Genomic DNA, 26,437 nt, shown 5'->3' with positions numbered 1-26,437 from the left:
TAGGAGAAAATCAGATTTAATTAACTTTGTACACATGGGAACTCCACATACATGAGAAGTTCAGAGACAGAAAGGTAAAGCGAGGTACTCATGTCTTCTTGAGCCAATGGGACAGGGACCTGGGGCTTCAAGGGGGAGGAGGGTATTCATGGGATGATTAGAAGAGCAGATGTTCTCAAATTAGAGGTTTGCCCTGCCATACAGATGGATCGTAAGAACTGGTTTCTGGTAATAAGCCTTAAAGTTTCCTGAGCCTGCAGGGTCTTGATTGACTTCAGCTCAAAATATTCCAGATGTCAAAGCGGCACGTCTTGCGGAGGCCTCTTCGGAAGCCCTTCAGTTCCGCATTTGAGCTTCATGCGGAGTTTCCAGTCCAGAAGTTGGGTTGGTGGAGTGCTCCATCTCACTGAGCCAGTCTCTTGGGTCAGAGAATAGGTCTGTGCAATTAAGCAGTGTGTCCAATTTCAGGAGGCAGTGATGCACGTGGGCTCCCAAAGTTAGGTCTGTGGTGCAAGCAATCAAGTATTTAATAAGAGGCATTTCTGTGGAAACAAAAGAAAGACAATGGTTAATGATTGGAGCAGACTATAATCCCAGTTTCTGAGTTCTGAAGGTAGCCAGTCAAGGAGATTTCTAGATGTCTGGCTTGAAGCATCTTCAGATGGAGTGAGGGCAGGCAGCGGCAATCTGACAGATTTTCCTAGTTTGCAGTTTGAGTGTCTCTGGTGATCTTTCTGTGTGGCCCATGTGGCAACAGGGATAAAGATCATCCATACCTAAGCCATTGCGGTGATTTCTCTGTGATTCATATCAAGTTGTTCAGCTTTAATTTGCAGGGCTTCAGGAAAAACGGCAGTTTTAGTTGTCAGTGATTCCAAGTCAAAAGGGAGGAGAAAATCAGATCATGTTAGTTTGGAGGGTTGTAGCCAGGTATTGGAGGAAACTAGAAGAATTCAGGATCCAGTCCAGTTTACAGGTGGAAAACAAAACCTCAAAGACAATTAGGAGAGCTAGAATCTAATATCCACAAGAGTGTATTATAATTTCTACTGAAACAATATTTTTCTCTCTCTTTTTTACTAACTACACATTTTATACTAAGATATTTCCCTTATTATTTTAGTAGTTTTAATTACATATATTAATTAGAATTTTTTAACCCTCAGAAACCTTAATTTCTAGTAAAAACTAAGACGTTAGCAATTGTGAACTGTCTGCTGTACCGGCATTCTTTAGATTGGCAAATTTATGAATTCATTTAATAATTTCTAGAAACATATGCTTCTTCATAGTACAATCTTTTCAATAAAGCACAAGACATCTTTACTAACAGACCCAAATTTAACTTCATTTTCCCTGTAATAAGAGGTCAAAAGTAGGTAAACTTAGACTTATTTAGCAATTAACGTTTTAGTATTTTATCTTATTTGGAGACGATCTAGATCTTCGCTGAATTCCCATCATTTAACTTAGCAAAACTCTAGGGTTTCAAATTACCAAAAAGATTTTGGAAGCTATTTTTAAGTACATATACCATAACACACAATTATTGTTAAAAACTTCACCTAAAACCCTTTTTATTTTACTTACATCTATTTTGTTTACTTGTTCCCAATAATTATTTAGGTTTAGAGTACCTTCCAAAACTTCATGAGACATTAGACAAAGTCAGCCATCAATTTTTTTGCTGCCAAATTTTGTAACAGAGATAACAGGAATTTGTTTGACTTTGAGTAAACCTAGGTAGAACAAAAGCTTTTTGTTTAATGCTGATAACTGTAAAGACAGCAAACAAATTAGTGTCTATAAATATTAGTGAATATTTTCCTAGATCATCTGATCCTGAAATTCATTTGTGTTAATTTCTATTATATTTTTGAAAGTATACTCAATTTATATGGTGCTTATTTATTTTTAAGCCAATTAAATAGAACTCTTTTAGAAATTATACCACCCAGAAGTAGAAAAATATCACAAATATATAATATACATCCATAGACATACATAGATACATAGGCAGATGCAAGCAGAGACCTTAAATAGTTTTCATTTAAAAATTTTAGCCATGAGATCGGTATAGTAATGCAAAACTCGCTATTTATAAAAGAACAGTTGAAACCAAACTGTGTTTCTGGCAGATAGAATAAACTAAGTTTACCTGCTTAGATGGCTAAAGCATTTTTTTCTACTGATACTTGTGGAGAAGAAACTTCTGATGCTAGATTTAGGGCAGAAGTGCTTCTATAGCCATTTGCTTCCTTTTCCTTTTTCCCCTCAGTCTTAGGAATTGGGGATGGTTGAGATAAGTTCCCAGAGAGGTTACAAGCCTTTTGAGGTAAATAGGGGAGGTTTTTGGGATTGGTGAAAGGAAATGGGTAGAATCTGAACTGCCTCTAGAGCTTATTTCCAGTTTTGCAAAGATTTTGTAAGATAAGGACAGTTGCTCTCAATTCCTCAGAAATTGGGTTATAACTTCCATGACATCATAGATTTATCTACTTGTCCAACCACATCATCCCTAATTTGCCTCTTTCCCTCTGGGTACATAGTTTCATTTTAACTTAGGGAAGAAGGCCTTTAAAAAATTCCTGTCAGGCTCTGAATATCAGCTTCTAATTTGACCATAAAGCTACTAAAAACAAAATCCTTCTAAATATCTTGCCAGTTTTCAGCTGGGGTACACAGTAAATATTTCTGGCAATGTTAAACAACTCCATGAACCCAAGAGGTGTTCTCAAAGGTTAATACCTTCTCAAGATCCAGAGTCACTCCCAAAGACAGCCAAAAGAAAGAACTGACAGCCCGCGTGTCCTAGGCAGGCAGAAAGCCAAGCCAAGCCCTTAGGACACAAAATGAGACGAGCAAGAAGGCAATAGCGATCCCTGGGAGAGAAAGGGTCAGTAACCAATGGGTCTAGCTTTGGAAAGGAAGGGACAACATGAAATATTATTTTCCTCTCTTGACTGGGCACTACAGAATGGCTATTGATCTTTCTAATTCTCTTCTACATTTGTTAGGATCTTCTGAAAATGGACGAAAGAAAGGCTTTATAATTCAAAAGATCTGTGGTCCCAGGGACACGAATTCCTTGTGTGGGCGTCTAGGACACAGCCACAATAGACACTGCACAGGAAGACCTGAAGCTGGCAGAGCCTTATTCCAGAGTCCAGCAAAGCAAGTCCTACCGCCTTTTCCAGGTGCTTCTGCGAAATTCATTTTCTGGTCGTGAGCATTTACGTGAGTCACCTGTATACTCTTAGAGAGTAGGCTGGAGTGCTCTCTGTAAATCTGGTGGCAAAAGGGAAGCTAAAACAGGTGGATGGGGCCAGATCTTAAGGAGAGGATTTTACACTGGATTTTTGCTTTAAGTCAAATTTTTCTGTTCTCTCATTTGGTTAGAGAGTCCCTAAGTCTAGCTGCTACATATTAATTTCTTCCCTTTTCTTTTTAAGTGCTGGAGAATTGTACCTCCAATTTCCTGAGTTTTACAATAACTGCAATGTCTGAAGGCAAATAGGAAGGGGTCTGAGTAGACTTTGATTTTTGTTCTAATTTCTTTCTTTTCATCTTATAAGGGAGTCTTAATGGCTAGCCTTTGTACCAATAAGGGAGCTGTCTAAATACTTTTTCCAATTTAGAAGCTTTTCCAAGTCAAAGGACCCATCATCTGGCCAATGACCAGTAGGATCTTAATAGCAACTCAAACCAATAAGCCTTTCATGGCTTAACCATGGACATAAGAGGCATCCCCAAAAGAGAGGGCAAAAGAAGCAGCTCTTACAAAATCCAGAAAGTTCACTCCCAAAAATAGTCTAAGAAAGCAAAGGCCTTTGCTGCACAGGCAGTAAGGATGGTGAACGGTGTCTCTGGTCTCCCGCAGGAATGTGGAATGCCTCCAGTCACAAACTCGCTAATTTGTGACACTGGGCAGGCACTTCTGGAATGGGGTTTTTCCAGCACTAACAAGCAACGAAGGCTGAGATGACAAAGGTACCCTTACAGGACCCCTTATGACAAACTCCCCTGAGAGCTGACACAGCCAGACAAAGTGTCCCAGAACCCCAGTCTGCTTGACTGGTCACCAGATGTACCCCGGTAAATGCACCTTCTGGATTTTCTCACTGGTCAAAAAGCTAAGCTCTGAGGACATATAACAAGAGGGAAGGAAAAACCTCATACCATGAGACAGCTCAGCAGGGAAACCCTTCCAGACGGCAATACCCATGAGCTGACTTTGCCTGTGGAATTTCCTTCTTATGACAAATGACACAATAGAGAAAAACACAGACCATCTCTGGGAGGAAATGGATCAGGAGCACTCCACCAGGTTCACCAGAGTTGCTTAAGTTCAAGAAACTAGTTTCACAAATATTTTCTCCTGCTAATCTAAATTTTAGAAAGAGAAAAAAAGACTCTTCCCACTTTTGCTCCCAATAGACCTTGCAGCAGGCAGAAATCTGGGAGTCTGATGGGGCAAGAACTCTTTCCCTCTACCAGAGCCTGTAGATGTCCCAGGACCTCTCAGCTGCAGAGTCTAGCAGGGCAAAAAGTCCAGCCAGGGAAGTTTGTCTTACTGACTATGCCAACTGTAGGGGAGGAAGAAAATTTCCCTCTACCCTTCTAGGTTCTTCCGGCTGGCCTCAAAATTAAATTGACAGGAAACAGATTAATAGGATAAAATAAAATTTAATTAATTTTGTATGTATGGGAACCCCACATACATGACAGAGTCAGAGATTCTACATACACAAGAGGTTCAGAGACAGAAAGGTAAAGTGAGGTATTTATGCCACCTCGAGCCAAGGAGTGGGACAGGGGCCTGAGGCTTCAGAGGGGAGAAGGGTAATTCATGGGAAGAACAGATGTTCACCAATTAGAGGTTTGCCTTGCCATACAGAGAGATCACAAAAATTTATTTCTGGTAACGTCTTATTATGGGCAAGGTCCCCACTTTCAATTCTTTAAGGGAGAGGTAAAAGTTTCCTGAGCCTGCAGGGTCTTGATTGCCTTTAGCTCAAAATATTCCAGGTGGCCAAGTGGCACATCTTGTTCTGAGCCCCTTTTTATCCCCACTTCACAAATAAGGAAACAGATGTGGGAAGTTAAATAAACAACTTGTCACACAGCTAGCAAGTGGTGGAGCGGGGATGCTGGCAGAGTGGATTCCAGACTCAGGCGCTGAGCCACCATGCTCTGTGCCACCCCAGGTATAGAAGGTGGTGGAGAAGGCCAGGAGGAGGGGGCTGGATTAGGTGGTTGGCAAAGTGCTTTGTGACTATAAAGTACTGTACAGACACAAGTTGTTACAGAAAGAGGTAAGGGTCCCCAGAGAGGGATAAAGTGGTATTCAGCTCAGAGCCAAAGCAAGGAAGATCTCTAGGATGAGATGGCATTTGCTTTGGATTTGGACCCGTGTTCCTAGGGAGGAATGAGGAACTTCCAGGGAGTGTGTGGGGTGGTGGTAGAGAGGGTTTCCTCTAGCCCTCCCCCGTTAGCCTCCCCACAGGATGGCTGATCAGATTAGCTAATTGGCGCCTTGGCCCAGATGAAGTGATCAGGACTGTAGAAAGCCTTGGTGTCCTACAGCCATGATCCTGGCCGCAGAGAGCAGGCTGGGTGGGGGCCACTCCTAGGGGATATAGGGAGGCACCGAAGGCTGGTAGCAGGGTGGGGGTGAGACAGCCTGAGTTCAAATCCAGACTTTCTACCACGCCCTGGTTATGAGGCCATGGGCAGGCCACACAACATCTCTATCTCAGTTTCCTCATCTGAAGAATGTGAATGATAATAATGGTATGTCCTTCAGAGGTTTGTGCAAATTTAATATGCTAATCTGTGTAAAGTGTTTATTACTCTAATGTCTGGCACACAGTAAGCACTCAATACAAGAGAGCTAGCTATTGTTATTTCTCTTATTATAATCCCAGGGTCCCTGATTGGCATCATGCTTCAGGGAGGAATGGGCTTAGAACACACGTCCACTTCAATCTGCTTTCAGGTAAACCTAGATCTGGCAGGGGTAAAGTGGTGTGCAAAACAACACAGACTGGCTGCCCCCCTCCTCCACCCTAGGTTTTGTTTTCAACAATTATTAGATTTACTTTTCAGGGAAAAGCAAAGAGTGGGAGGCAGAGGAGATAAAGGCCAATGGGCCACGAATCCTCTGAAACTGGGCAAATGCAGACCGGTCATCAGTGGTTTCTTGGCTATCACACTCACTGCTTTCTGGCATGTTCCTTCTGTAGCTCTGTTGGAATTTGTGAACTCTTGTTAATTAGCCTCCTCAGCTGCTTGCCTACCATGGATTTACTCTCCCTTCTCAGAAGCAGACACATTCCTGAAGGTAAAGTGGAGAATGGGTGGGAGGTCCTTTCTTGAATAGGTTAATGGATGTTAACATGTTCAATAATGGTTAATAATAAAACGGTTCATAAATAAAATTAAAAAAATGGTTCAATAATAATGGTTAACAGAAGGATGACTGTTGGGTGGGAGCTAGGGAGAAGGGAAACTAATACGTTACCGACAGGCACTCCTTCACAGCAACAGGCTGAGAGAAGGAGCTTGCATGTCACCATTACGCCAGTCCTGCAAAGAAAGTATTTATTAACTCCATTGTACAGATGAAGATACTTGCCCAAGGGCCACAGCTAGCCCATATCAAAGGCAGTCCAGCCCAGATCTGTTCAACACTAAGGGTCATCCTTTTCCATTAAAGTATGTGGGAGGGTTATAGGATTAAAACAAATATCTTTACTGGTGTTGAAAAATGACATTTTGCATGTACTTTATACAAAATCTGAAAACTCCATTGACTCAGAGCTGTAAGGCTTGCTTAGAAAAAGCAATGCTCCATGGAAGGTATAGCTAATTCTCCTCGGAGGCCACCTCCCAATCCCCAGGAAGCAAAGGACTGGAGGTTGGTTCTGCTTTTGTCCAGGCAGAAGGCTGCAGTTTGTTGTCGTCAGCAAATCAATCTCCATCAGGATGTAACTACTTGCAGTTTTATTTTACTCTGGTTTATTTGCTCTGTAGCTTTCTGTCAAGGGGGTGGGGAATAGGTCTGAAGCACAAGGAACTATTTCTGGGCTCCAGCCTTTGGGAAAGTAGCCTTTTCCTGTTTATACGTCCTTTCTGCAGATTTGCGCAACCTGACCACAGAAACGTCACACTTCAAGCCCAGGTAACTAGAGGCAACCAAATAGTGTCCAGTCAGCCAATGGCCACTGAGCAACCAAGGGAGCCCAGAACCCTGTACGAGGCAACTGTGATATATATGGAAGAAAAGAGCAGCCCAAGCCTCCTGACTGTGTCTGGGTCACTGTCCTCAAAAAGTCCGGTGGAAAAAGAATGATGCAGGCCAGAAGGCCGGGGGGCTGGGGTGGTGGGAGAGAGAGAGAGAGAGAGAACGTGTGGAAGAGCCTGGTTGCCCTACAGAGCCAGGGAAGGAAATCAGGTGGAAGGGAGCCCCCAGGTCACACACCTGAAGGTGTCACTGCCAACTCCCCAGAGGCCAAAAAGCCCGGGTCAGCCAGTCAAGAAGTGGATTTTCTTCTAAACCTGAAGCCCCAGAATGAAACCACCCAGTTCCCGCCTCTTTTCCACCAGCTGTGTCAGAGACTCTACCAGTGGAACCTCATCTTCAGCCTTCATTTCCAGTGTTGGTTTTGTTTAATATGGCAAGGCAGGAAAATGTTCGTGTAGGGATCTGCCCTAGGTTAAGTTGTGCTGAAGGACGGAGGAGAGAATTCAAGAAGCGGCGCAAACCACCACCAACAGCTCTGCAACCGAGGTGGGGCCTTCGCCAATTAGGATTGGAACGGTGGGGTTCAAATAAAAAAACTGATGTGAAAGCCCGACCTGGTCCATCGGAACCACATAAACGCATTTGTTCTTTCCCTGTGGTAGATGTTGCCCTTTGTGGGAGGGCGGAGGAGGGAGAAGCAGCTTCCATATTGAGCCGGTACATTTTGTGACTGCCCCGGAGCGTCATCACCTCCACTCCTGCCATCCCAGTCCAAGACCTCTCCTCCTGAATGGCCTCCCTGCTTGCACTCTTCGCTCCTAGAGTTTATTCTCCACACAACAGCCAGAGTGATGTTTTTAAACACAGAAATTGTATCTTGTCACTTTCCTGTTGAAAACTCTTCAAACGCCCCCATCACACTTGAGAGTGGAATTCAAACACTTTACCACGGGTCACGGGGCCCAGCAGGACCCGGCCCTGCTGACTTCCTCCCGCGGCCCACGCGGCTGCAGCCACAGTCACCTTTGCTCCTAGCGGTTCCCTCGGCCTGGAAGACCCTCTGCTCTGCTCACCCGCCTTGGAGGTCTCGTCTGACGGCCCAAACTACATGAGCGACTCCCACCATAACTCTATTCCGTTTGCCTCATGGCAAATGGGAACGACACTAACTCCACCAGTCCTGTGTATCATTTGTTGACTTGTTTACTGCCTGTCTTCCCGCAACAATACAAGCCCTGAAGGGAGGGCAGGGTGTCTGTCTGCGCCATCGCGGCACCCCAGCGCCAAGAGCCCGGCACGTGGCGGACCTCCAGCGTCCGCGGGGGAAATGGCCTCTTCAAATCCTGGCCGTGCTGCGAGGCGCGAGAGGAGCTTCCGTCGGGCTCAGGGTGGGAGCCTTCCCTCCCAGGGCACCTCGCTCCTTCGCCCCCCCGCCCTTCTCACACCGAAGGCCCCTCCAGGCAGGACGGGCGGTCTTCCAGGCCCTTCTCAGAGACTGGGGCCGCCCTCAAGTCCTCCCACACCAGGGGCTCAGAGACGCCGCCCTTTTCCTAAAACAGGCCCCGCCGGGTGCGCGCAACGCCCCCTCAGGCCCCCAATCAGGGGCAGAGCGGGGTCCCGAGCTGTCCACCGGAAAACGGGGCGGGCCCCCCGGCCCATCAGTACTATCGGTTCAGCGCCCTCACTCTGTCCCCTTCCCTGGCTAGGGACCCCCCAGGGCCGTGTCGGGGAAGCAGGAGGCTCCAGGCGTCAAGGGCAACGAGGACACTCAGGCCCGAATCCGGGACGGGCCCACGTCGCGCAGCAGCAGAACCTTTCTTCACCACGGCCTCGTCTGCCGGCCGGTCGGCTTTGGAGGAGACACCCACTTAACCGTCCCTCCCGCTCGCCCCCGCCCCCTCCCGGCTCCGTCTGCCGAGGCTCTCCTTCTCCCCGCCCCGAGTTCGCGGGCTGCCGCCGCGGGAGCGTTCCGCATCGCTCCGGGGGCCCCAGGCGTGGGCTCCGAGGCCATCGACGGCGTCTGGCGCTTCTGAGCTCCGGCGGGCCAGGGCCGACCTGTTTTCTCTAGCTAGGGAGGACGGAGAGCGGAGGCGGAGGCGGAGGCGGGGGCGGAGGCAGTTCCAGGCCTCGGGCCGGGCGGGCCCAGCCGCCTGAGACGCGCCCACCATTCGCCATCCGGGGCGCGCGCGCCTCTCTTGGGACCTCGCCGGCGACCCGTAGCTCGGGCACGCGCCTGTCGCAGCCCGCAGGAAGGAGGGGTCCGGCCAGAGGCCCGGGACCGCGGCCGCCATGGAGAGCCCTTCGGCCCAGGGCCGGCGCCTGTGGCCGTGGGGGCGGCCCTGACCGCCTCCTGCCTGCCCGGGCTGGGTCGCAGACGTGCCCCCGGCAGCATTCGGCCGCCTCCGCGTCTCCGCCGTCCCCGGCCGCGCTGCTGCCTGGGCGCGGCGGCGGCGCCCTGTTGAATGGGCTGTAAGGGCCCAGGTTTGAAGCGCTGGCGAACGCGGCCTCCGGGGGCGCAAGGCAGCAGCAGCGGTGGCGACCAAACGGGTGTTGGAGTTGGCGGCGGCCATGGAGGGCCTGGCTGGCTATGTGTACAAGGCGGCCAGCGAGGGCAAGGTGCTGACTCTGGCCGCCTTGCTTCTCAACCGGTCTGAAAGCGACATCCGCTACCTGCTCGGCTATGTCAGCCAGCAGGGAGGGCAGCGCTCCACGCCCCTCATCATCGCAGCCCGCAACGGGCACGCCAAGGTGGTGCGCCTGCTGTTAGAACATTACCGGGTGCAGACTCAGCAGACGGGCACCGTCCGCTTCGACGGGTAGGTACCTCTCAACTCAGCCCCCTCGCCGACCCGCGGCCTCCCCGCCCCCCACGGGTGCTCCTCTCCTTCACTTTCTCTTCGTAGAGGTATCATTTCAGCCTTTTTGTACCTCCTCCTGCCCCATTAATGCCCACTTCATCTTCCAGGGGCATTACTCCTGTGTTTTACTGCTCTTCCTCATCGGCCCCTACCCCTTATTCCTTCTCTAGGTAAATAGCCACACCCTCTGTCTTGATATCTAGTAGGTGTTCTTCTCTACTAGATAGTCTGTGAACAAGCAGGAGGTGGCTGCCTTTCCAGGTCTTACCTTTATAAGTTCTACGGTTGTAACCGAGAACAGAAATTAACGAGGTCAGCAATTAACATTGAAGACCTCTGTTGAATAAGTTATTTGGTCACCCAATTCTTACCCCATCAGTGTCAAATTAAGCCTCAAGAACCAGCAGCAGCTCCAGCCTCTTGAGGGATTGTCAGGTGTGATTCCCGAGACATGATTCTGACTCTTCCACGTTGCTCGAGGTGGATATGCTGGCTGTAAAAGTGGCACTGGACCTGGTGCAAGAGATGATGTTTTTGTTAAGTTACATGTTATCCAGTGATGTTGTGGGCAAGCTTGGTAATTTACTGTTGTTCGAGGTGATGAGTTAAAAAATTCATATTGTGATAGTTAAAACTTGCCCTTGGGGTTCAATTGTGCATATTTTTGGGTATGATAATGTTGACACAGAATTGTCAGGTTTGACCTTACCCTCTTTTCTGTACTGGATGATTATAAAGTGTTTTACAGATTAGAAACTTCATTGATTGCATTTGTTTTTGTTGACTTGTGCCAGTACATAAGCTATTCTAGCATTTTCTTCTTTTGAGGTAGATGTGGTCCAAGCATAAAGATATATATCTTTAGTTTTGGTGATTGAGTGCTGCTTGGTTAAAACATGATTGAAAAAGCACTTCTTGAAGATGACTAGGGCATTGTTGAATGTTGGTTGATTCTTTTTTTGGGGGTTAAATAATAAAAGCTTTTTCTTCTGTTTTAGGTGAGAGGAAAATATTTTAGAGTACTACATTTTACTGAAATGACAGCCCACAGGTGGTGATTAATCTTTGGTACCACTCCTCTAGATATTAAGGAAATGATGGTCTTTTTCATGTTGACCAAAGATGGCAACCTGATTCATGTTTGCTTTCCTTTCCTGGCTTCTGTGTCCTTTCTGTAACTCCCTGCATTCCCACAGCCTTTCCTGTTCCTAGAAGAGGGGTGAAGTGGAATGGCCCCTGAGCTTCCAGCACCATGCCAGTTGTATAGGCCCAGGATATGAACTTCTGCTCTAACACCTGGGAACACTGCTGCTAAGGAGCTTGCTGAGGCCTGTTTGGATGAGAGGAGAATAGTGGTGAGAAAAAATAGTTTCCTAAAGCGTTTGAGAAGGCTTTACTTATTGCTCTCTGTCTTGACCATCAAAGAGAAGGTATTTTGAGGTGGCAGTTAAAAGACCCTGAAATGACTAGGAATGTAGCATTGAGCCTGTATAGTGCTTTACCTTGCCCAGTACTCTGCATTGGCCAGTGAATTTAGGGGTTCAGTAAGCAAGCAAGCACTTACTGAACTCCTACTGTGTGCCCGGCTCTGTGGTAGGGATTGGGTATGCAGAGATGAACAACGTACTGTCCCCACTGTGGAGGGAAGAAGACAGTCTAGTGGGGAGACAGAGATGTAGATACAGAAATGAGCAATTGCAGATGCCAGGGCATTTAGGATTATAGAAATCCTTTGGATTACTGAGGCAGGACAGGAAGAGGAAGTGCTGAGCTTTCCCCGGGGGATCAGGGAAGGCTTCCCAGGTGAGGTGGTGTTTGAGCTGGGTCTTAAAGGAGGTGAAGAAGAGGGGCAGCAGCATGGAGAACCTTCGGGGAGTCTTTCAGGGCAGTTGCAGGAAGCGATCCCAGCCGGGGAAATTGAGAGAGAGAGTGTGGGAACTGGAGAGGGGTGGAGGCCACATTTTGATGATCCTGGTGTAAAATACCGAGTCAGACTGGTGAGACTGTAATTGCAAACACTTGTATCGTTCGTGATTTCCGCTAAGCCTTCTTAACTTTATCTTACTTGTTTATGGATTATGACAATTATGAATTTATTAGCTGCTGTATAATAGTAGTTTAGTATTTATTTTATTTATTAAATGCTTACTATGGGCCTAGCCCTGTGCCACGTTCTGTGGAGGATATAGAAAAAATATAAGGTTTCTCCTTTTGAGGAGCTTACCGATTAATTAACAGGAGAAGAATTGAAGTTCACGGCCACCTTTCTGCCATTCACACCACTCTGTGAGATTATTTTGCAGTTTATCCCAGTCATTTTGGCATTTCAGAACTAGATAAGGAGAGTGTTATTTGCAAATGTCATGATTTCACTTTGCTCTCATTCCAGACGTTGTGAAAATGTTAGCCTGAGTGAGGTGTTAACAGTAACAGTCAGAAGCTCATTCACCCCATGGGGGCTGGCTTTTGAGAAGTAGTTAGCCAGGCCCCCTTTAGATTCCATTGGCACTTGAGACCCATGGCCAGGTGGGGACTAACAGGTTCTCTGTGTGTGCTGAGGGAGATTAATGTTTCCTGATTTTTAGTCACTTGTGTACCATCTTCACAATTTTTTGCCAAATTGTTCACCACCTGTCCTGGTATTTTCCTTGTATCTTTTTAACAAAGACTCACTTCTTACCTTCATCCTAAGCGACAGTATCTGTATAATTATGGGTTTGATATGGTACGTTTTGTGTGTCTGTGTGTGTGAGAGAAACATTAAAATAAATAACTTGAAAAATTTTTTTTTTTTTTAAGATTTTATTTTTTCCTTTTTCTCCCCAAAGCTCCCCGGTACATAGTTGTATATTCTTCATTGTGGGTCCTTCTAGTTGTGGCATGTGGGACGCTGCCTCAGCCTGGTTTGATGTGCAGTGCCATGTCCGCGCCCAGGATTCGAACCAACGAAACACTGGGCCGCCTGCAGCGGAGCGCGCGAACTTAACCGCTCGGCCACGGGGCCAGCCCCTGAAAATTTTTTTAAAAGTCTGTTTTGCCTAAAAACTTCTATGATACCTTAGGAAACTAAAGTGGATTCATAACAGAGCCTCAAGGGGGAAGGGGCCACTCACCTAGATTAAGGCCCAAGCTGATATTTGAGTCCTTGTTCATACTTTTAGGAGTAACATTTGAGATTATTTTTCTTATGGCTTAATATATGAAGACCAAAATTGACATAGATGAGTGGACAAGAAGAAAAGTTACATGTTGGGAATGAAAGAAGAACCTTTGGTTAGAGAATGGGAAGCTGTTAAGAATGTTGTAGAAATGGAACAGAACAAAGGGGAGGTGTCGTGTGGCCATGGGATATTGTGCTGGCCTGAGTTCTGAGGGCCTGACTGCTTTGTGCCAGAGTTTGTGGGGAACCCCTGTCCTGGAAGAGGTTTACTGACGTGGATGGAAAGGGGAACAGGACCTCTGGGAATTATGAGGCTTTTTGTTGAGTGTTTTTAAAGTCAGTGCTCGTACTAATAGTTTTAATCCATGTCCAGGTAGAGGAAAGACCTGAGGGGCACATCATCAACTGACTTCATTTAAAAAGTCATTGCTAGTATATATTTCAAGGAACGACATTTGATCTAATAAATAATTTTAAGGACTTTGGTTAAAATAAAGTGCTGATCATTTGTGTTTAATGAATTTTTATTTCCATTTCAAATGCTTGAACCAGACATTGTTATTTCAAATTGAACCAGGAAATAGATGAGCTTAGTTTTATGACCATAAATTATCTTTTATTGTAAAATGTTTGAAAAGGTGACTATCGTATTGTAGTTTCTTGATGTTTAAGATGAAATATATTATTATTATTATTTTTTTTTTTTTAAGGATTTTATTTTTCCTTTTTTTCCCCAAAGCCCCCCGGTACATAGTTGTATATTTTTAGTTGTGGGTCATTCTAGTTGTGGCATGTGGAATGCCACCTCAGCATGGCCTGATGAGTGGTGCCATGTCTGTGCCCAGGATCCGAACCGGTGAAACCCTGGGCCGCTGAAGCAGAGCGGGCGAACTTAATCACTCGGCCATGGGGCCGGCCCCAAGATGAAATATATTATTATATGTTGTAATTTTGGACTGATTCTAGAAGGACCATTGTTTTGTAGTGCTTCTTCCATGGCACTAAGTAAATATTGCATTAATTTTATTATATTTTTATTTTCTGTTATAAATGTATTTGGTATTTTGTTTTGAGGCCGTATACGCTTATAGCTGAATTTTATGAACAAAGGAATGTCGTTGATGTTAGGATTGTAATTTAATCTTTAGTATTTTTGTTTAGATGTAGAAATCAAAATTTACTAAGGCTAATGTTTATCTGAAGGACTAATCATTTTATAATACATTCTGCAGTGAATTTTGTTGTCATAAACTGTTTAAAAATTTTGACTGCATCAATAGAAATAGATGATTGCAACTTTTTTGAGACTCCTGTCACATCACTATATGGAAAAATCGAAATTACTAGGTTATACTAGGAAAAGTATTAAAACTATTATAAAAACCCAGTGAAATATATTCTTGTAATTTAATTTTTACATCATTAATTCTGGGAAGTTTGAGGTCAGAAAAATATTTTAATCACTTTTTGTCTTTTTTTCATCTTTAAAATGGGAGTCATATTAATCTTGTACAGTTATTGTGAGAGTTAATGTATGTGAATGCCTATTTTAATGTAACATTTCATGAGTTTTAGATAGTTTAGGTCCATGTTACTGGCATACAATAATTTTATATTTTTAGAGAGTGCAAAGGGGGCCACAGCCGTGGTGGAGTCGTTAAGTTCACGCACTCTGCTTCAGTGGCCTGGGGTTCACGGGTTTGGATCCTGGGTGTGGACCTACACACCGCTTATCCAGCCATGCTGTGGCAGCGTCCCACGTAGAAGAACTAGAAGGACTTACAACTAGGACATACAACTATGTCCTGGGCTTTGGGGAGGGGAAAAAAAAAGAGGAAGATTGGCAACAGATGTTAGCTCAGAGCCAATTTTCCTCTCTCTCTCTCTCTCTCTCTCATACACACACACACAGTGTAAGGAAACATTGTGACTATGCAAATGTAACTATATATTAAAGATGTATTACTTTTTTGATAGATTATAGTAATAATCAGTTTGAGGAAATGCTTTTTAAGTTGAAACAAATGTTTGAATAATGACATGTACTATGTTTCATTACATTTGATACATTTTTTAGTTTCTAAAGTGCTTTTGTGTTTGTAATCTCCTGTAAACCTTTAGTTATATATCTGTAAAATGGGCATAATAATAGTATCTACCTCACTGAGTTATTGGGAGAAGGTTATTGTGAGAATGAAGTGAGATATATTGCATATTCAGGACTTAATACAGTGCTTGGCACAGGGAAAGTATTTTTTAGCTATTTGTGTTCATTTAAGCTGTTTTTCTTTAAATTGATTTGTGCTTTTTTGTTTTTGTTTTGAATTATACCTATTTTTAGCTAAGATATACATCTAGTAAGGTGTATAAAACTTAGGTGTACAGTGTGATAAAATTTTAATATGTTTGCATTCATGTAATTACCTTGTAGGTCAATATGAACATTTTTTGTGTGTTTTTTTGTTTTTTGTTTTGGTGAGGAAGATTGGCCCTGACGTAACATTTGTGCCAGTCCTCCTCTATTTTTTGTATGTGGGATGCCCCCACAGCATGGCTTGATGAGTGGTGTATGTCTGCGCCCGGGATCCGAACCTGTGAATCCCGAACTCCTGAAGTGGAGTGCACTGAACTTAATCACTGTGCCACTGAGCTGGCCAATGAATATGCAGAACATTTTTGTCACTCTAAAAGTTTTCCTTGTGCCCTTTCTCAGTCAGTTCCCCTTTTTTCCCCTCCCAGAAGTAATGATTATACTGACTTCTGTCACCATAGATTAGTTTTGCCTATACTTGAATCTACTATAAATGGAATTGTGTAGTACACTCTTTTCTGTCTGGCCTTTGTATTTCTTTATTTTTTTGGCTGAGGAAGAGTCACCCTGAGCTAACATCCTTGCTAATCTTCCTCTCTTTTTTAGTATGTGGGCTGCCAGGACAGCATGGCTGCTAACAAAGTGGTGTATTTCTGCGTCTGGGAACCGAACTCCAGGCTGCCAAAGTGGAACGCACCAGACTTAACCACTAGGCCACCGGGGCTGGCCCTCTGGCATTTTTTGCTTAACAGTATCTATGAGATTCACCCACATAGTTGCATGTATCAGTAGTTTATTCCTCATTTTTTTTTTTGTTAATGCTTTGTAGTAAACCCTTGTATGAGTATGTGGTGGTTTATCCTGTTGATGGGTATTTTAGTTGTTTCCAGTGTTTGACCATTATGAATAAAGCTACTATGAACATTTTTATATATGTCTTCTGGTGGACATTTGCAGTCATTTCTCTTTGGTATATACCAAGGAGTGGAATTCCTGGGTCGTAGAGTTGGTGTACATTTAACTTTCGTAGTTATTAATGGACAGCTTTTCCAAAGTGGTCGAACCAAATTACGTCCCTACCAGCAATTTCTCCCGGTAGTGAGAATTTGAGTTGCTCCACATACTGACCAACACATAGTATTGTTGTGTCAGTTTTACTAATTTTAGCTCTTCTGGTGGGTGAACATTGATAACTCTTGGTTTTAATTTGCATTTCCCTGGTGAGTAATTATCTTGAACATCTTTTCATAGGTTTTTGGTCATTTGAATATCTTCTTTTGTGAAGTATACTTGTTCATTCTTTTCATTCACTTTTAAATTGGATTGTTGGCCGTTTTCTTATTGATTTGTGGTATACATCTGTCTTCTCCCAGTGAGTGGATTGCCTATTCACTTTCTTCACAATGTCTTTTGATGAATAGAAGTTCTTAATTTATTTTTTGTTTTTTATTTGCTGGGAGAGATTTGCCTTGAGCTAACATCTGTTGCCAAACTTCCTCTCTTTTTTTTCTCTTTCCCCAAAGCCCCAGCACATAGTTGTATATTCTAGTTGTACGTTCTTCTAGTTCTTCTATATGAGCCACTGCCACAGCATGGCTACTGACAGATGAGTGCTGTGGTTCTGCGCCTGGGAACTGAACCCAGGCTGCTGAAGTGGAGTGCGTTGAACTTTAACCACTAGGCCATCAGGGCTGGCTTAGTTCTTAATTTTAATGAAATCTAATAAATCAATTTTTTTCTTTTATAGTTAGTACTTTTTTTGCATTTTATTTAAGAAATCGTTATCAGCCCAAGGTCATGATGAAGATAGTCTGTTTTATTTTGAAGCTTTTATTGTTTTGCTTTTCATATTACAGGTCTGCTCCTTCTCTAATTTTTGTGCATAGTGTGAGGTAAGAGTCAAGCTTAATTTTTTTCCATACAGATATCTAGTTGCTTCAGCACCAATTATTAAAAAGATCATACTTTCTACCTGAGTTTCACTGAAGCTTTTGTCATAAATCAAATGACTCTGTATGTGTGATGCTATTTCTAGAGTTTATTTTGTTCTATTGATATATTTGTCTATCCTTGTGCCAGTGACACACTATCTTAATTACTGTAGTTTGTCCCCCAACTTTTTTTTTCTTTCAAGGTTATCTTGGTTGGTCTGGGTCCTTTGCATTTTTATATATGTTTTAGAGTTGGCTTCTCAATTTCTACACGTGTGTGGATGCACATGAGCACGTATGTGTGCACACACATCTGCTGGGGTTTTGATTTGAATTGCATTGAATCTATAGATCATTTTGAGGGAGAATTGATATCCTAACACTGTCTAGTCTTCTAACTATGAACATGGAATATTTCCCCATTTATTTAGGTCTTCTTTAATTTATCTCAGGAGTGTTTTGTAGTTTTTTTTTTTTTTTTTAAAGATTTTATTTTTTTCCTTTTTCTCCCCAAAGCCCCTCCAGTACATAGTTGTATATTCTTCGTTGTGGGTCCTTCTAGTTGTGGTATGTGGGACTCTGCCTCAGCGTGGTTTGATGAGCAGTGTCATGTCCGCGCCCAGGATTCGAACCAACGAAACACTGGACCGCCTGCAGCGGAGCGCGCAAACTTAACCACTCGGCCACGGGGCCAGCCCCGTGTTTTGTAGTTTTTAATGTAGAGATCTTGTACATTTTTCATTAGATTTGTTACTAGATATTGATACTTTCTAATGCTGTTGTAAATAGTATTTTTTTTGACAGTGAAAGAAAAGGTTTTTGAACTTTGTGTATAATCCTGACAATAAAAATGTAATAAGTGAATTTTAATTACACTGAATTGTTTGCCTCAGACACAGTTGGCAAACACCAAAACATATCACTGATGTAATGTCTTTTCTTGGTTCATTCTTTAGTTTAAAAAAATTAACTAACAGTTAAATGGCATTTTAGAAAATATTATTTTAAAAAGAATTCAGAAGGCTTCTAATTTTTTTTGAGGTATATCTTCCATACAGTAAAATGCACAAATCTTAAGTGTGCAGTTCGATGACTTTTTTCCCTAAATACCCACCCGTGTAGCCACATTCAGAGCAAGATATAGGACATTTCCAGTAACTTTAGGCCTCTTCCCAGTTAATCCTGCACCCTTCCTCCTAGGGAACCCTCATAAGTAACTTACTGAGAAGGTTTTTGTGCCATTATTTGAAACTAAAAAAGTAATTGCTTGAATTATTATAAAGTGGGTCTTTTAGTTACAGCGGAAATGATAGATGGAGTTGTTAAATGGAGTTAAACTCTGAGATTTATGTTATTCCAGAGGGATAGTATTCTTTGTCACTTCATGGGAGATATAATCTGACCTGTGTTATAACATAAGGTTGTATAGTCAGAAGCTCACCAGTGAGGTTTTTGGTATATATACTTAATTGTTCTGGTGAATATTGCTTTTGGTCTTTTTCCTTAACACTTCCAAGTAGACTTATTTTAGTGGTTCTAGCACAGTAGATCTAAGTATCTCCAGCAAAAATCTACTTTTTAGGTCTGATGGTCAGTAATAGGATAAAAAGTTTGGAAATTGAAGGAAAATCGGAAGTGGAAATGTGGGAAAGATTGGCCTCCTAGCAAGAGTCTAACTTTGTGTAAGTAGAGAACCTAGCACATATCAGACATTCACTTGGCAAGTGGTGATATGAAGGCACAAAGTCCAGTCAGACACTGAAGGTCAGGGAAGATGCCTGCTTGGTGTTTGGAAAGTGCTAATTGTTTCCTCCTGATAGTATTTTTCCCCCAATAGTTTAATTGAGGGGCACACATAGATACACAATATACATAGGTACATACGCATGCATATTTTTAAAACTTTTTAATTGTAGTATAATATGTAGAGAAAAATGCACTAATTAAAAGTGTATAAAAGTTTCACAAAGTGAACATATTTATTTAATAAAATCCCCTTTGTGCTTCCTCCCATTCACTGCCTCCCCCCAGAGGTAACCAGTATGCTGACTTCTGACACTACAGCTGGGTATGTGAATGTCGTAACACAGTGCGTACTGTGTTCGGTGGCCTTCTTTTGCGCAGCATCATGTTTATGTGATCCATACATATTGTATGGAGAAGTAATCTTGTCATTCTGATTGCTGTAGTAGAGTAAGTATAATACTTAAGTAGCTTAGATAATCTTGGGGAAAAACTATCTGCTTAAATACTTTTCTTCCTAAAGCAGTTTCTAACAGTTTCAGTGTAGGGATTGGGGGAAACTGTGGTACTTGGGGGGTACTGGGAAGGAGGAACATGCTCTGCTCTTAAGAGCCAGTGCATCAGCTTGGTGGTAAAGAAGTTGCAAACCTCCATACATTTCCTGTGTGTTTCTGAAATTTATTTTCATTTGCTAGTAGAAAGTCGGTGATTCTTTGTTCTTTCTTTGGGTTTATATACTTTACTAATAACAGTAATAGCTAACATTTATTGAACTTATACTAGGTGTAAATACTATGCTAAGTGCTTTACTTAAATCGCCTGATTTTATTTTCACCAAAACTAATGTTTTATTATGTTCTATAGATTGAAATTTCGGTTAGTGCAAATGAATGCATTCTTTAAACTTATGTTAGGGCATCTGGCCTCCGTTTTCTAACTGTTTGTTCTTTCATGAATAGGTATGTCATTGATGGGGCCACCGCTCTTTGGTGTGCAGCAGGAGCAGGACATTTCGAAGTTGTTAAACTTCTAGTCAGTCATGGAGCCAACGTGAACCACACCACAGTAACCAACTCGACCCCTCTGCGGGCAGCGTGCTTTGATGGCAGACTGGACATTGTGAAATACTTGGTTGAGAATAACGCCAACATCAGCATTGCCAACAAGTATGACAACACCTGCCTAATGATTGCAGCATATAAGGGACACACTGACGTGGTCAGATACCTTTTAGAACAACGTGCCGATCCCAATGCTAAAGCACATTGTGGAGCCACAGCCTTGCACTTTGCAGCCGAAGCTGGGCACATAGATATTGTGAAAGAGCTGATAAAATGGCGTGCTGCTATAGTAGTGAACGGCCATGGGATGACGCCATTAAAAGTAGCTGCCGAAAGCTGTAAAGCTGATGTCGTGGAACTGTTGCTCTCTCACGCTGATTGTGACCGGAGAAGTCGAATTGAAGCTTTGGAACTCTTGGGTGCCTCCTTTGCAAATGACCGTGAGAACTATGACATCATGAAGACATACCACTATTTATATTTAGCCATGTTGGAGAGGTTTCAAGATGGTGATAACATTCTTGAGAAAGAGGTACTCCCACCAATCCATGCTTATGGGAATAGAACTGAATGTAGAAATCCTCAGGAACTGGAATCCATTCGGCAAGACAGAGATGCTCTTCATATGGAAGGCCTTATAGTTCGGGAACGGATTTTGGGTGCTGATAATATTGATGTTTCCCATCCCATCATTTACAGGGGAGCTGTTTATGCGGATAACATGGAATTCGAACAGTGTATCAAGTTGTGGCTTCATGCCCTGCACCTCAGACAGAAAGGTAACAGGAATACCCACAAGGATCTTCTTCGATTTGCTCAAGTTTTCTCACAGATGATACATTTGAATGAAACCGTGAAGGCCCCAGACATAGAATGTGTTTTGAGATGCAGTGTTTTGGAAATAGAACAAAGTATGAACAGAGTAAAAAATATTCCAGATGCGGATGTCCACAATGCTATGGACAATTATGAATGTAATCTCTATACCTTTTTGTATTTAGTGTGCATCTCCACCAAAACACAGTGCAGTGAAGAAGATCAGTGCAAAATTAACAAGCAGATCTACAACCTGATTCACCTTGATCCCAGAACTCGTGAAGGTTTCACCTTGCTGCATCTAGCTGTCAACTCGAATACCCCGGTTGATGATTTCCACACCAATGACGTCTGCAGCTTTCCCAATGCGCTTGTCACAAAGCTCCTGCTGGACTGTGGTGCTGAGGTGAATGCTGTGGACAATGAGGGGAACAGCGCCCTTCATATTATCGTTCAGTACAACAGGCCCATCAGTGATTTTTTGACCTTGCACTCTATCATCATTAGCCTAGTTGAAGCTGGCGCTCACACTGACATGACAAATAAACAGAATAAGACTCCGCTAGACAAAAGTACAACTGGGGTATCTGAAATACTACTCAAAACGCAAATGAAGATGAGTCTCAAGTGCCTGGCTGCCCGAGCAGTTCGGGCTAATGACATTAACTACCAAGACCAGATCCCCAGAACTCTTGAAGAGTTTGTTGGATTTCATTAAGTGACTGGATATGTAAAATCGTTTAATGTGGTGCTAAAAAGTAAAGGACTTTAATCACAGACAATAGAATTATGTGTTCATAAATTCTACTTTTCTTTCCACTACCTTTCCTCCCTCCCCATCCTTAGTTCTGTATTTGGTCTTCTTGCTTCATATGGTAATTGATTTCAAATACACTTTAAACAAAGCCACATTGTTTAGGTGTAACTATAATCTAAGGTGTTCGGATACTGGTCCCTTAACTATTTTCCTTTCTTTTTTTTGAGGAATGCTTATAAAATGTTTTGTTTATGTAACAGGGACATTTATGATTTGAAGTTAATAATGTTTTAAAAAATTGCCTACGAAAGTATTTCTCTTAAGCCTGTGTCAGCGTGTTCTCCGTGCAGCGTGTTCTCCTTGCAGCAGTTTTGAGGATTTTGTGAAGAAAAACAACTAAAAAGGGACGTTGAGAGTAATGGGATCCCCGGGTGTTCTGCACATGCCAAACTGCTGCAGGTCATGTTCACTCTTGCGTTATTTATGTGCAGTGATGCCACACGTTATGACATCAGGAGGATTTAAAAATAGAGCTACAGATTTACCTGAAAAATGGGCTAATTTAATACTAGTCACAAATTGATAAAGTGAAATCCATTGAAATTGTTGCATTATGCTGGGTGGTATATACACAATAGTAATGGTCTGAAAGCAACTTTTCAGAGAATATCAATGGACTATTTGCTGTTAGGCTTGACTGCTAAAAGTCTTTGCAGTCTCTGTTTTAATGTAATTTATCTAAATTGCAGCAGTCTGCATTTGAGTCAGCTCACAGAAAATTATGAATGCTGTGTTTTCTTAGGAAACAAATTGTCACAGTATAGTTATACATTCTAATTTTTGTTCTCGTTTCCCTTTCCTTCTGTGTGGTATCTTAAAATTTGGAAACTACTTTTCCAGAGGTCATTATTTGTGCCTCCCTAATAAGGTGTTAGTGACAGATGAAAAGGAACCAGGATGTTTTTCACTTTCTTTTCTTAGTTCGTGATAAGAAAAATCACTAGTGTGGTATGGGAAATGAAATGTTTTTGATGATGAAAATAATTCTCAATGCCACTTTGAAAGGTATTTCTGAGAGCTGCATATTTTTCAACCACGAAAATATCACTTATTCCTACAGGCTGTACAGAGGCCTTTATGTTTGTTTTGTTTTAATGGCAATATTTTAACTGTCAGATAAAGCATTCTGTGATTATCTTTTAAGCATCACAGAAATTCAAGTAAAGGGTACACACATTTCTATTGATGTTAAAAATGATAAAGTAAAATTAGCTATATCTGTATTTTTCTCTCTAGTGCCAAATGAATGCCTTAGCTACTCATAGTGCATGGTACTGTAAGTGAAGACCTGCAGCTTTTTTTTCTTCAATGAAAAGCATTATAATGATGTAGTAACATCAGATATAAACTAAAAAAAAACTTGTAAGGTTTCAGTTAACACTTTATGTATGGATATTGCTTTGTGAAGTATAAGAGAAAGGTTGCAGTTGGATCAGTATAAAACATAATGACCAAGCCAAAATCAGCACCTAGGGCCTTAAATAAAATAGCGATGCCCGACAAAATGAAGTACTTTGAAGGGTGGGAGGGAATGGAAGGAGGAACTTTAAAAACTTCTTCCCCCAAGAATGCAAGATTCTTTAACAGCTACTGTAGGTATTATACTTTGTGTGTCTTCTTGCTTTTGTTAGGAATGTTTTGATGGTAAATTTTGTCTGGTAATATATTTTTGTTTTCCTAACCTGAGATTTTTACAAGGAACATTTTTAGGTTGGTTTAAAGGGAGGTATTTGAATGAGCCCTAATTTGAAATTGCTGGCTTTGATCCTCCTGGTGTGAATCAAGGAAATACTGTACCTTGCCCTTGGCAGCTCATGGCCTGAAAGAGAAAATGCTCGTCCTCAAGGTGAGTGAATCACGCCCTTTCCACAGCTCAGATCAAAGCCTGTATTTTTCAGACTTCAAGGCCTGCTGATGTGAGAGTCTGAGGAATGGCTATGATACTGGGGATTCAGTTGCTTCCATTATTAATGAATATGATTTTTGAACACCAAAACTTAAAATACCAGATAATGTTGCATGTTTTAAAACCCATTTCATCCCTTTGGCTACCCAGGACCGGCACTATTTTAGATGTTATTTATAAAATGAGGATAATGATTATATGTACATATTCAGATATCAAAATTCAGTGACAGTGTTTTTGAGAAGGGGGATGGAGACAGAACTGCTGATTGAAATGCTGACAGAGCTGGAGAAAGAATTTGAAGATAGTGGAATAAACTATGAACTCTATGAACTCTGCTAATGGTAACAGGTTTTTGGGGTTTTTTTGCTGTAGTATAGTAGTTCATTGTGTGTTATATTGCTAAGGATCTCGTTTTGTCTTGTAAAATAAATCCGAATATGTATTGTGAAACACCTGTATAAAACCATTCTTGAAACAAGTGATCCACATGCCTGTTTTTTTATTTGTTTTTGGTAGAATTATTTTAAAATATGTTCAGCCAAGCCCTTCCCAAGCTTAAGTTTTTTGTTTTTTTTAAGGAAAATAAATAGGTAAGAAAGGTGATAGTTCTGTATCTCAGCTCTGAGAACTCTAGGCTGTCTCCCTTTTCCAGCCACTTTTGTTGTTTTATGTTTATTATTGGTAGAATTATGCTTTGGATTGTAAGTTTTCCTTGATAATGTTACGAAGTCAATCAAAACTTGTCTTGCTCAGTAATTGTCAAATTTAGTTGAACTAAAGGCCCAGATGGATGAATATGGCCTGGGCAAACCATGTGAAACTTAAGTGGTGTATGGTTTTAATAGAGTTGATGAAATTGAACTCTTGACTTTAGGTAACTAACTCAAGGAATGCGCAGCAAATCCATCCTCTCAATTGATAAGAGAGGGGGAAATTTTTGACGTAAGAACTCGGACAAAACCTGCTTTTTTTCAATCTACCCTGGATCGCTCTAGTAGGCCGCAGTCCAGCTACCTTAAGGTTCTTTGCTGTGGGAACTTGAAGGGCTTTATTTCATTATAATAATAGTTGATTAATAACTGGTAATTATGAGAAACTTAGGTAGGTATGATAGCATTGTTTGAAGTAAAATATGATTTTGGGGCAGCAGCTCCGTAAGTATCAGCTCTGCATTTGGCAAGTGTTTTTGAAAATGAAAATCTCAAGGGAACAACACCCTGTCACCACTCTCCACTGCAGCTGAGGCAGCTACTTTATGAATAAGACCATTTTGGATTATTTAAGCAGAAGCTTTTTTTTGGAATGGGGCAGGGTGAGGAGTGAGTTGCTGGACCTTGAATTACAGTTTGCTGGTTTGAGAAGCAGCCAGTGATTGAACTAGTGAGTTAAATGGATAAAAGTATAAAGGACTTGTTTTTTTATGGTAGCTTTTCTGTAAAAAGCTTAAATGCTCCTTTCCAGGCTAATCAGATGTATCAATGTACAAATAACTATTCTCTTTTCCTCCCTGACTATACCATAACATTAAAATGGGTTAAAGGAAACTCTGCCTTTTGCTCTATGAAAAGTTAGTAGTCCATAAAATTTTAAGCTGTGTGTTCATTCCTATTCTGAAAATGCACAGCTCTGCTCTGGACACCCTCTCTGGAAAGTAGAAAGCTTCTAACCGGGTATGGCACATTGCAGGGCTTTCTCATACATTTCTGGCAGACTTGCCTAAATGTTCAGATGGGATGAGTTGTACAGCATCCCCTCCCCCAAATATGGGATCTGAAATAATTACTATTCTGATAATAGTGGTAGATATATTAATTTTTAAAACTGTAAAGTAAATGTCTCTAGTCCCTGGTTTGTCGTGTGCTCATTTGTGTTAATGTGTAGGGAAGGGATATGGACTTGATGGTTATGGGGAGTGTATCTTGATGTGTGTGCAGGGGTGAGTATTGCTGAATTATTAGCAGCTTTTCATTTGGGGGCGAGTCATGTGAGAGTGGCCTAATCAGAAAAATGAAGGAGCGAAGATGCAAGCTTTGCCGGGTGGTGAAGCGAACAAGGGTTTGTATCTATTTTTCAATCAGGTGTGTAAAATCTGTGCATGGCTTTTTTTGTTGTTGCTTAGTAATTGGTAGAGGAGAAAAGATGAGGGGAAAAACCTCAACTTTGCTAACCAGTCTTTTCAGAGGTACATAGTTGAGGAGTAAAATCTGAGTGGCCTAACATGTTGAAAAGATCCTATCCTTTATAATATTCACCCCATCCTGCGATCCTCCATGTAGAGGAACTACATTGTTGTATTCTAGTAATTCACTGTGATTTATAACAAGCCAGTGATGTCATTCTAGTGTGCACTTTCGTCAAACCATTTACGTGACTTTAATGAACATAGTAAACTTGCTGACTGCACCAGAGGTCTATTAGTGATTTATATATTGCATGACATTTTCTACTTCAGTTTGACATGTAGAATCATTTTTAATTTCGTGGCAATTGACAGTCCTAATAGCCCAGCTAATTCGAAACTAACAATATTGCTGTGTAAAAGGAAAAAATGGTGTTTGTGTTCAGTAAATGTTTGAAAAAAACTA

At 42.1% G+C, this 26,437-nt stretch overlaps 1 protein-coding gene and 1 long non-coding RNA gene across 4 annotated transcripts; one reads left to right on the top strand and one right to left on the bottom strand.

Moving 5' to 3' along the window:
- LOC103554821 (uncharacterized) lies at window positions 1–9,416 on the bottom strand. Its single transcript, XR_011540743.1, has 6 exons — window positions 7,484–9,416; window positions 6,524–6,588; window positions 6,220–6,337; window positions 1,591–1,739; window positions 777–990; window positions 1–542 (listed from the first exon to the last, which is right to left on the bottom strand). It is a non-coding gene; the product is annotated as an uncharacterized lncRNA (long non-coding RNA).
- FEM1B (fem-1 homolog B) lies at window positions 8,610–26,437 on the top strand. Of its 3 annotated transcripts, XM_070622663.1 has the most exons (4): window positions 9,470–10,062; window positions 11,301–11,459; window positions 19,538–19,574; window positions 20,209–26,437. In XM_070622663.1, exons 3-4 carry the CDS (start codon window positions 19,549–19,551, stop codon window positions 21,842–21,844), a joined length of 1,662 nt encoding a protein of 553 aa, XP_070478764.1. In that variant the 5' UTR covers window positions 9,470–10,062; window positions 11,301–11,459; window positions 19,538–19,548; the 3' UTR covers window positions 21,845–26,437. The 3 variants fall into 3 exon arrangements, with proteins under 3 accessions (XP_008524310.1, XP_070478764.1, XP_070478772.1); XM_070622671.1 differs by lacking the exons at window positions 9,470–10,062; window positions 11,301–11,459 and adding an exon at window positions 17,431–17,467; XM_008526088.2 differs by lacking the exons at window positions 11,301–11,459; window positions 19,538–19,574 and having other exon boundaries at window positions 8,610–10,062.

This window comes from Equus przewalskii, chromosome 1, assembly GCF_037783145.1.
Source record: "Equus przewalskii isolate Varuska chromosome 1, EquPr2, whole genome shotgun sequence".
Taxonomy (NCBI): Eukaryota; Metazoa; Chordata; class Mammalia; order Perissodactyla; family Equidae; genus Equus; species Equus przewalskii.
Note: the sequence above shows the minus strand (reverse complement) of the source record. Positions and strands in the feature narration are given on the sequence as shown.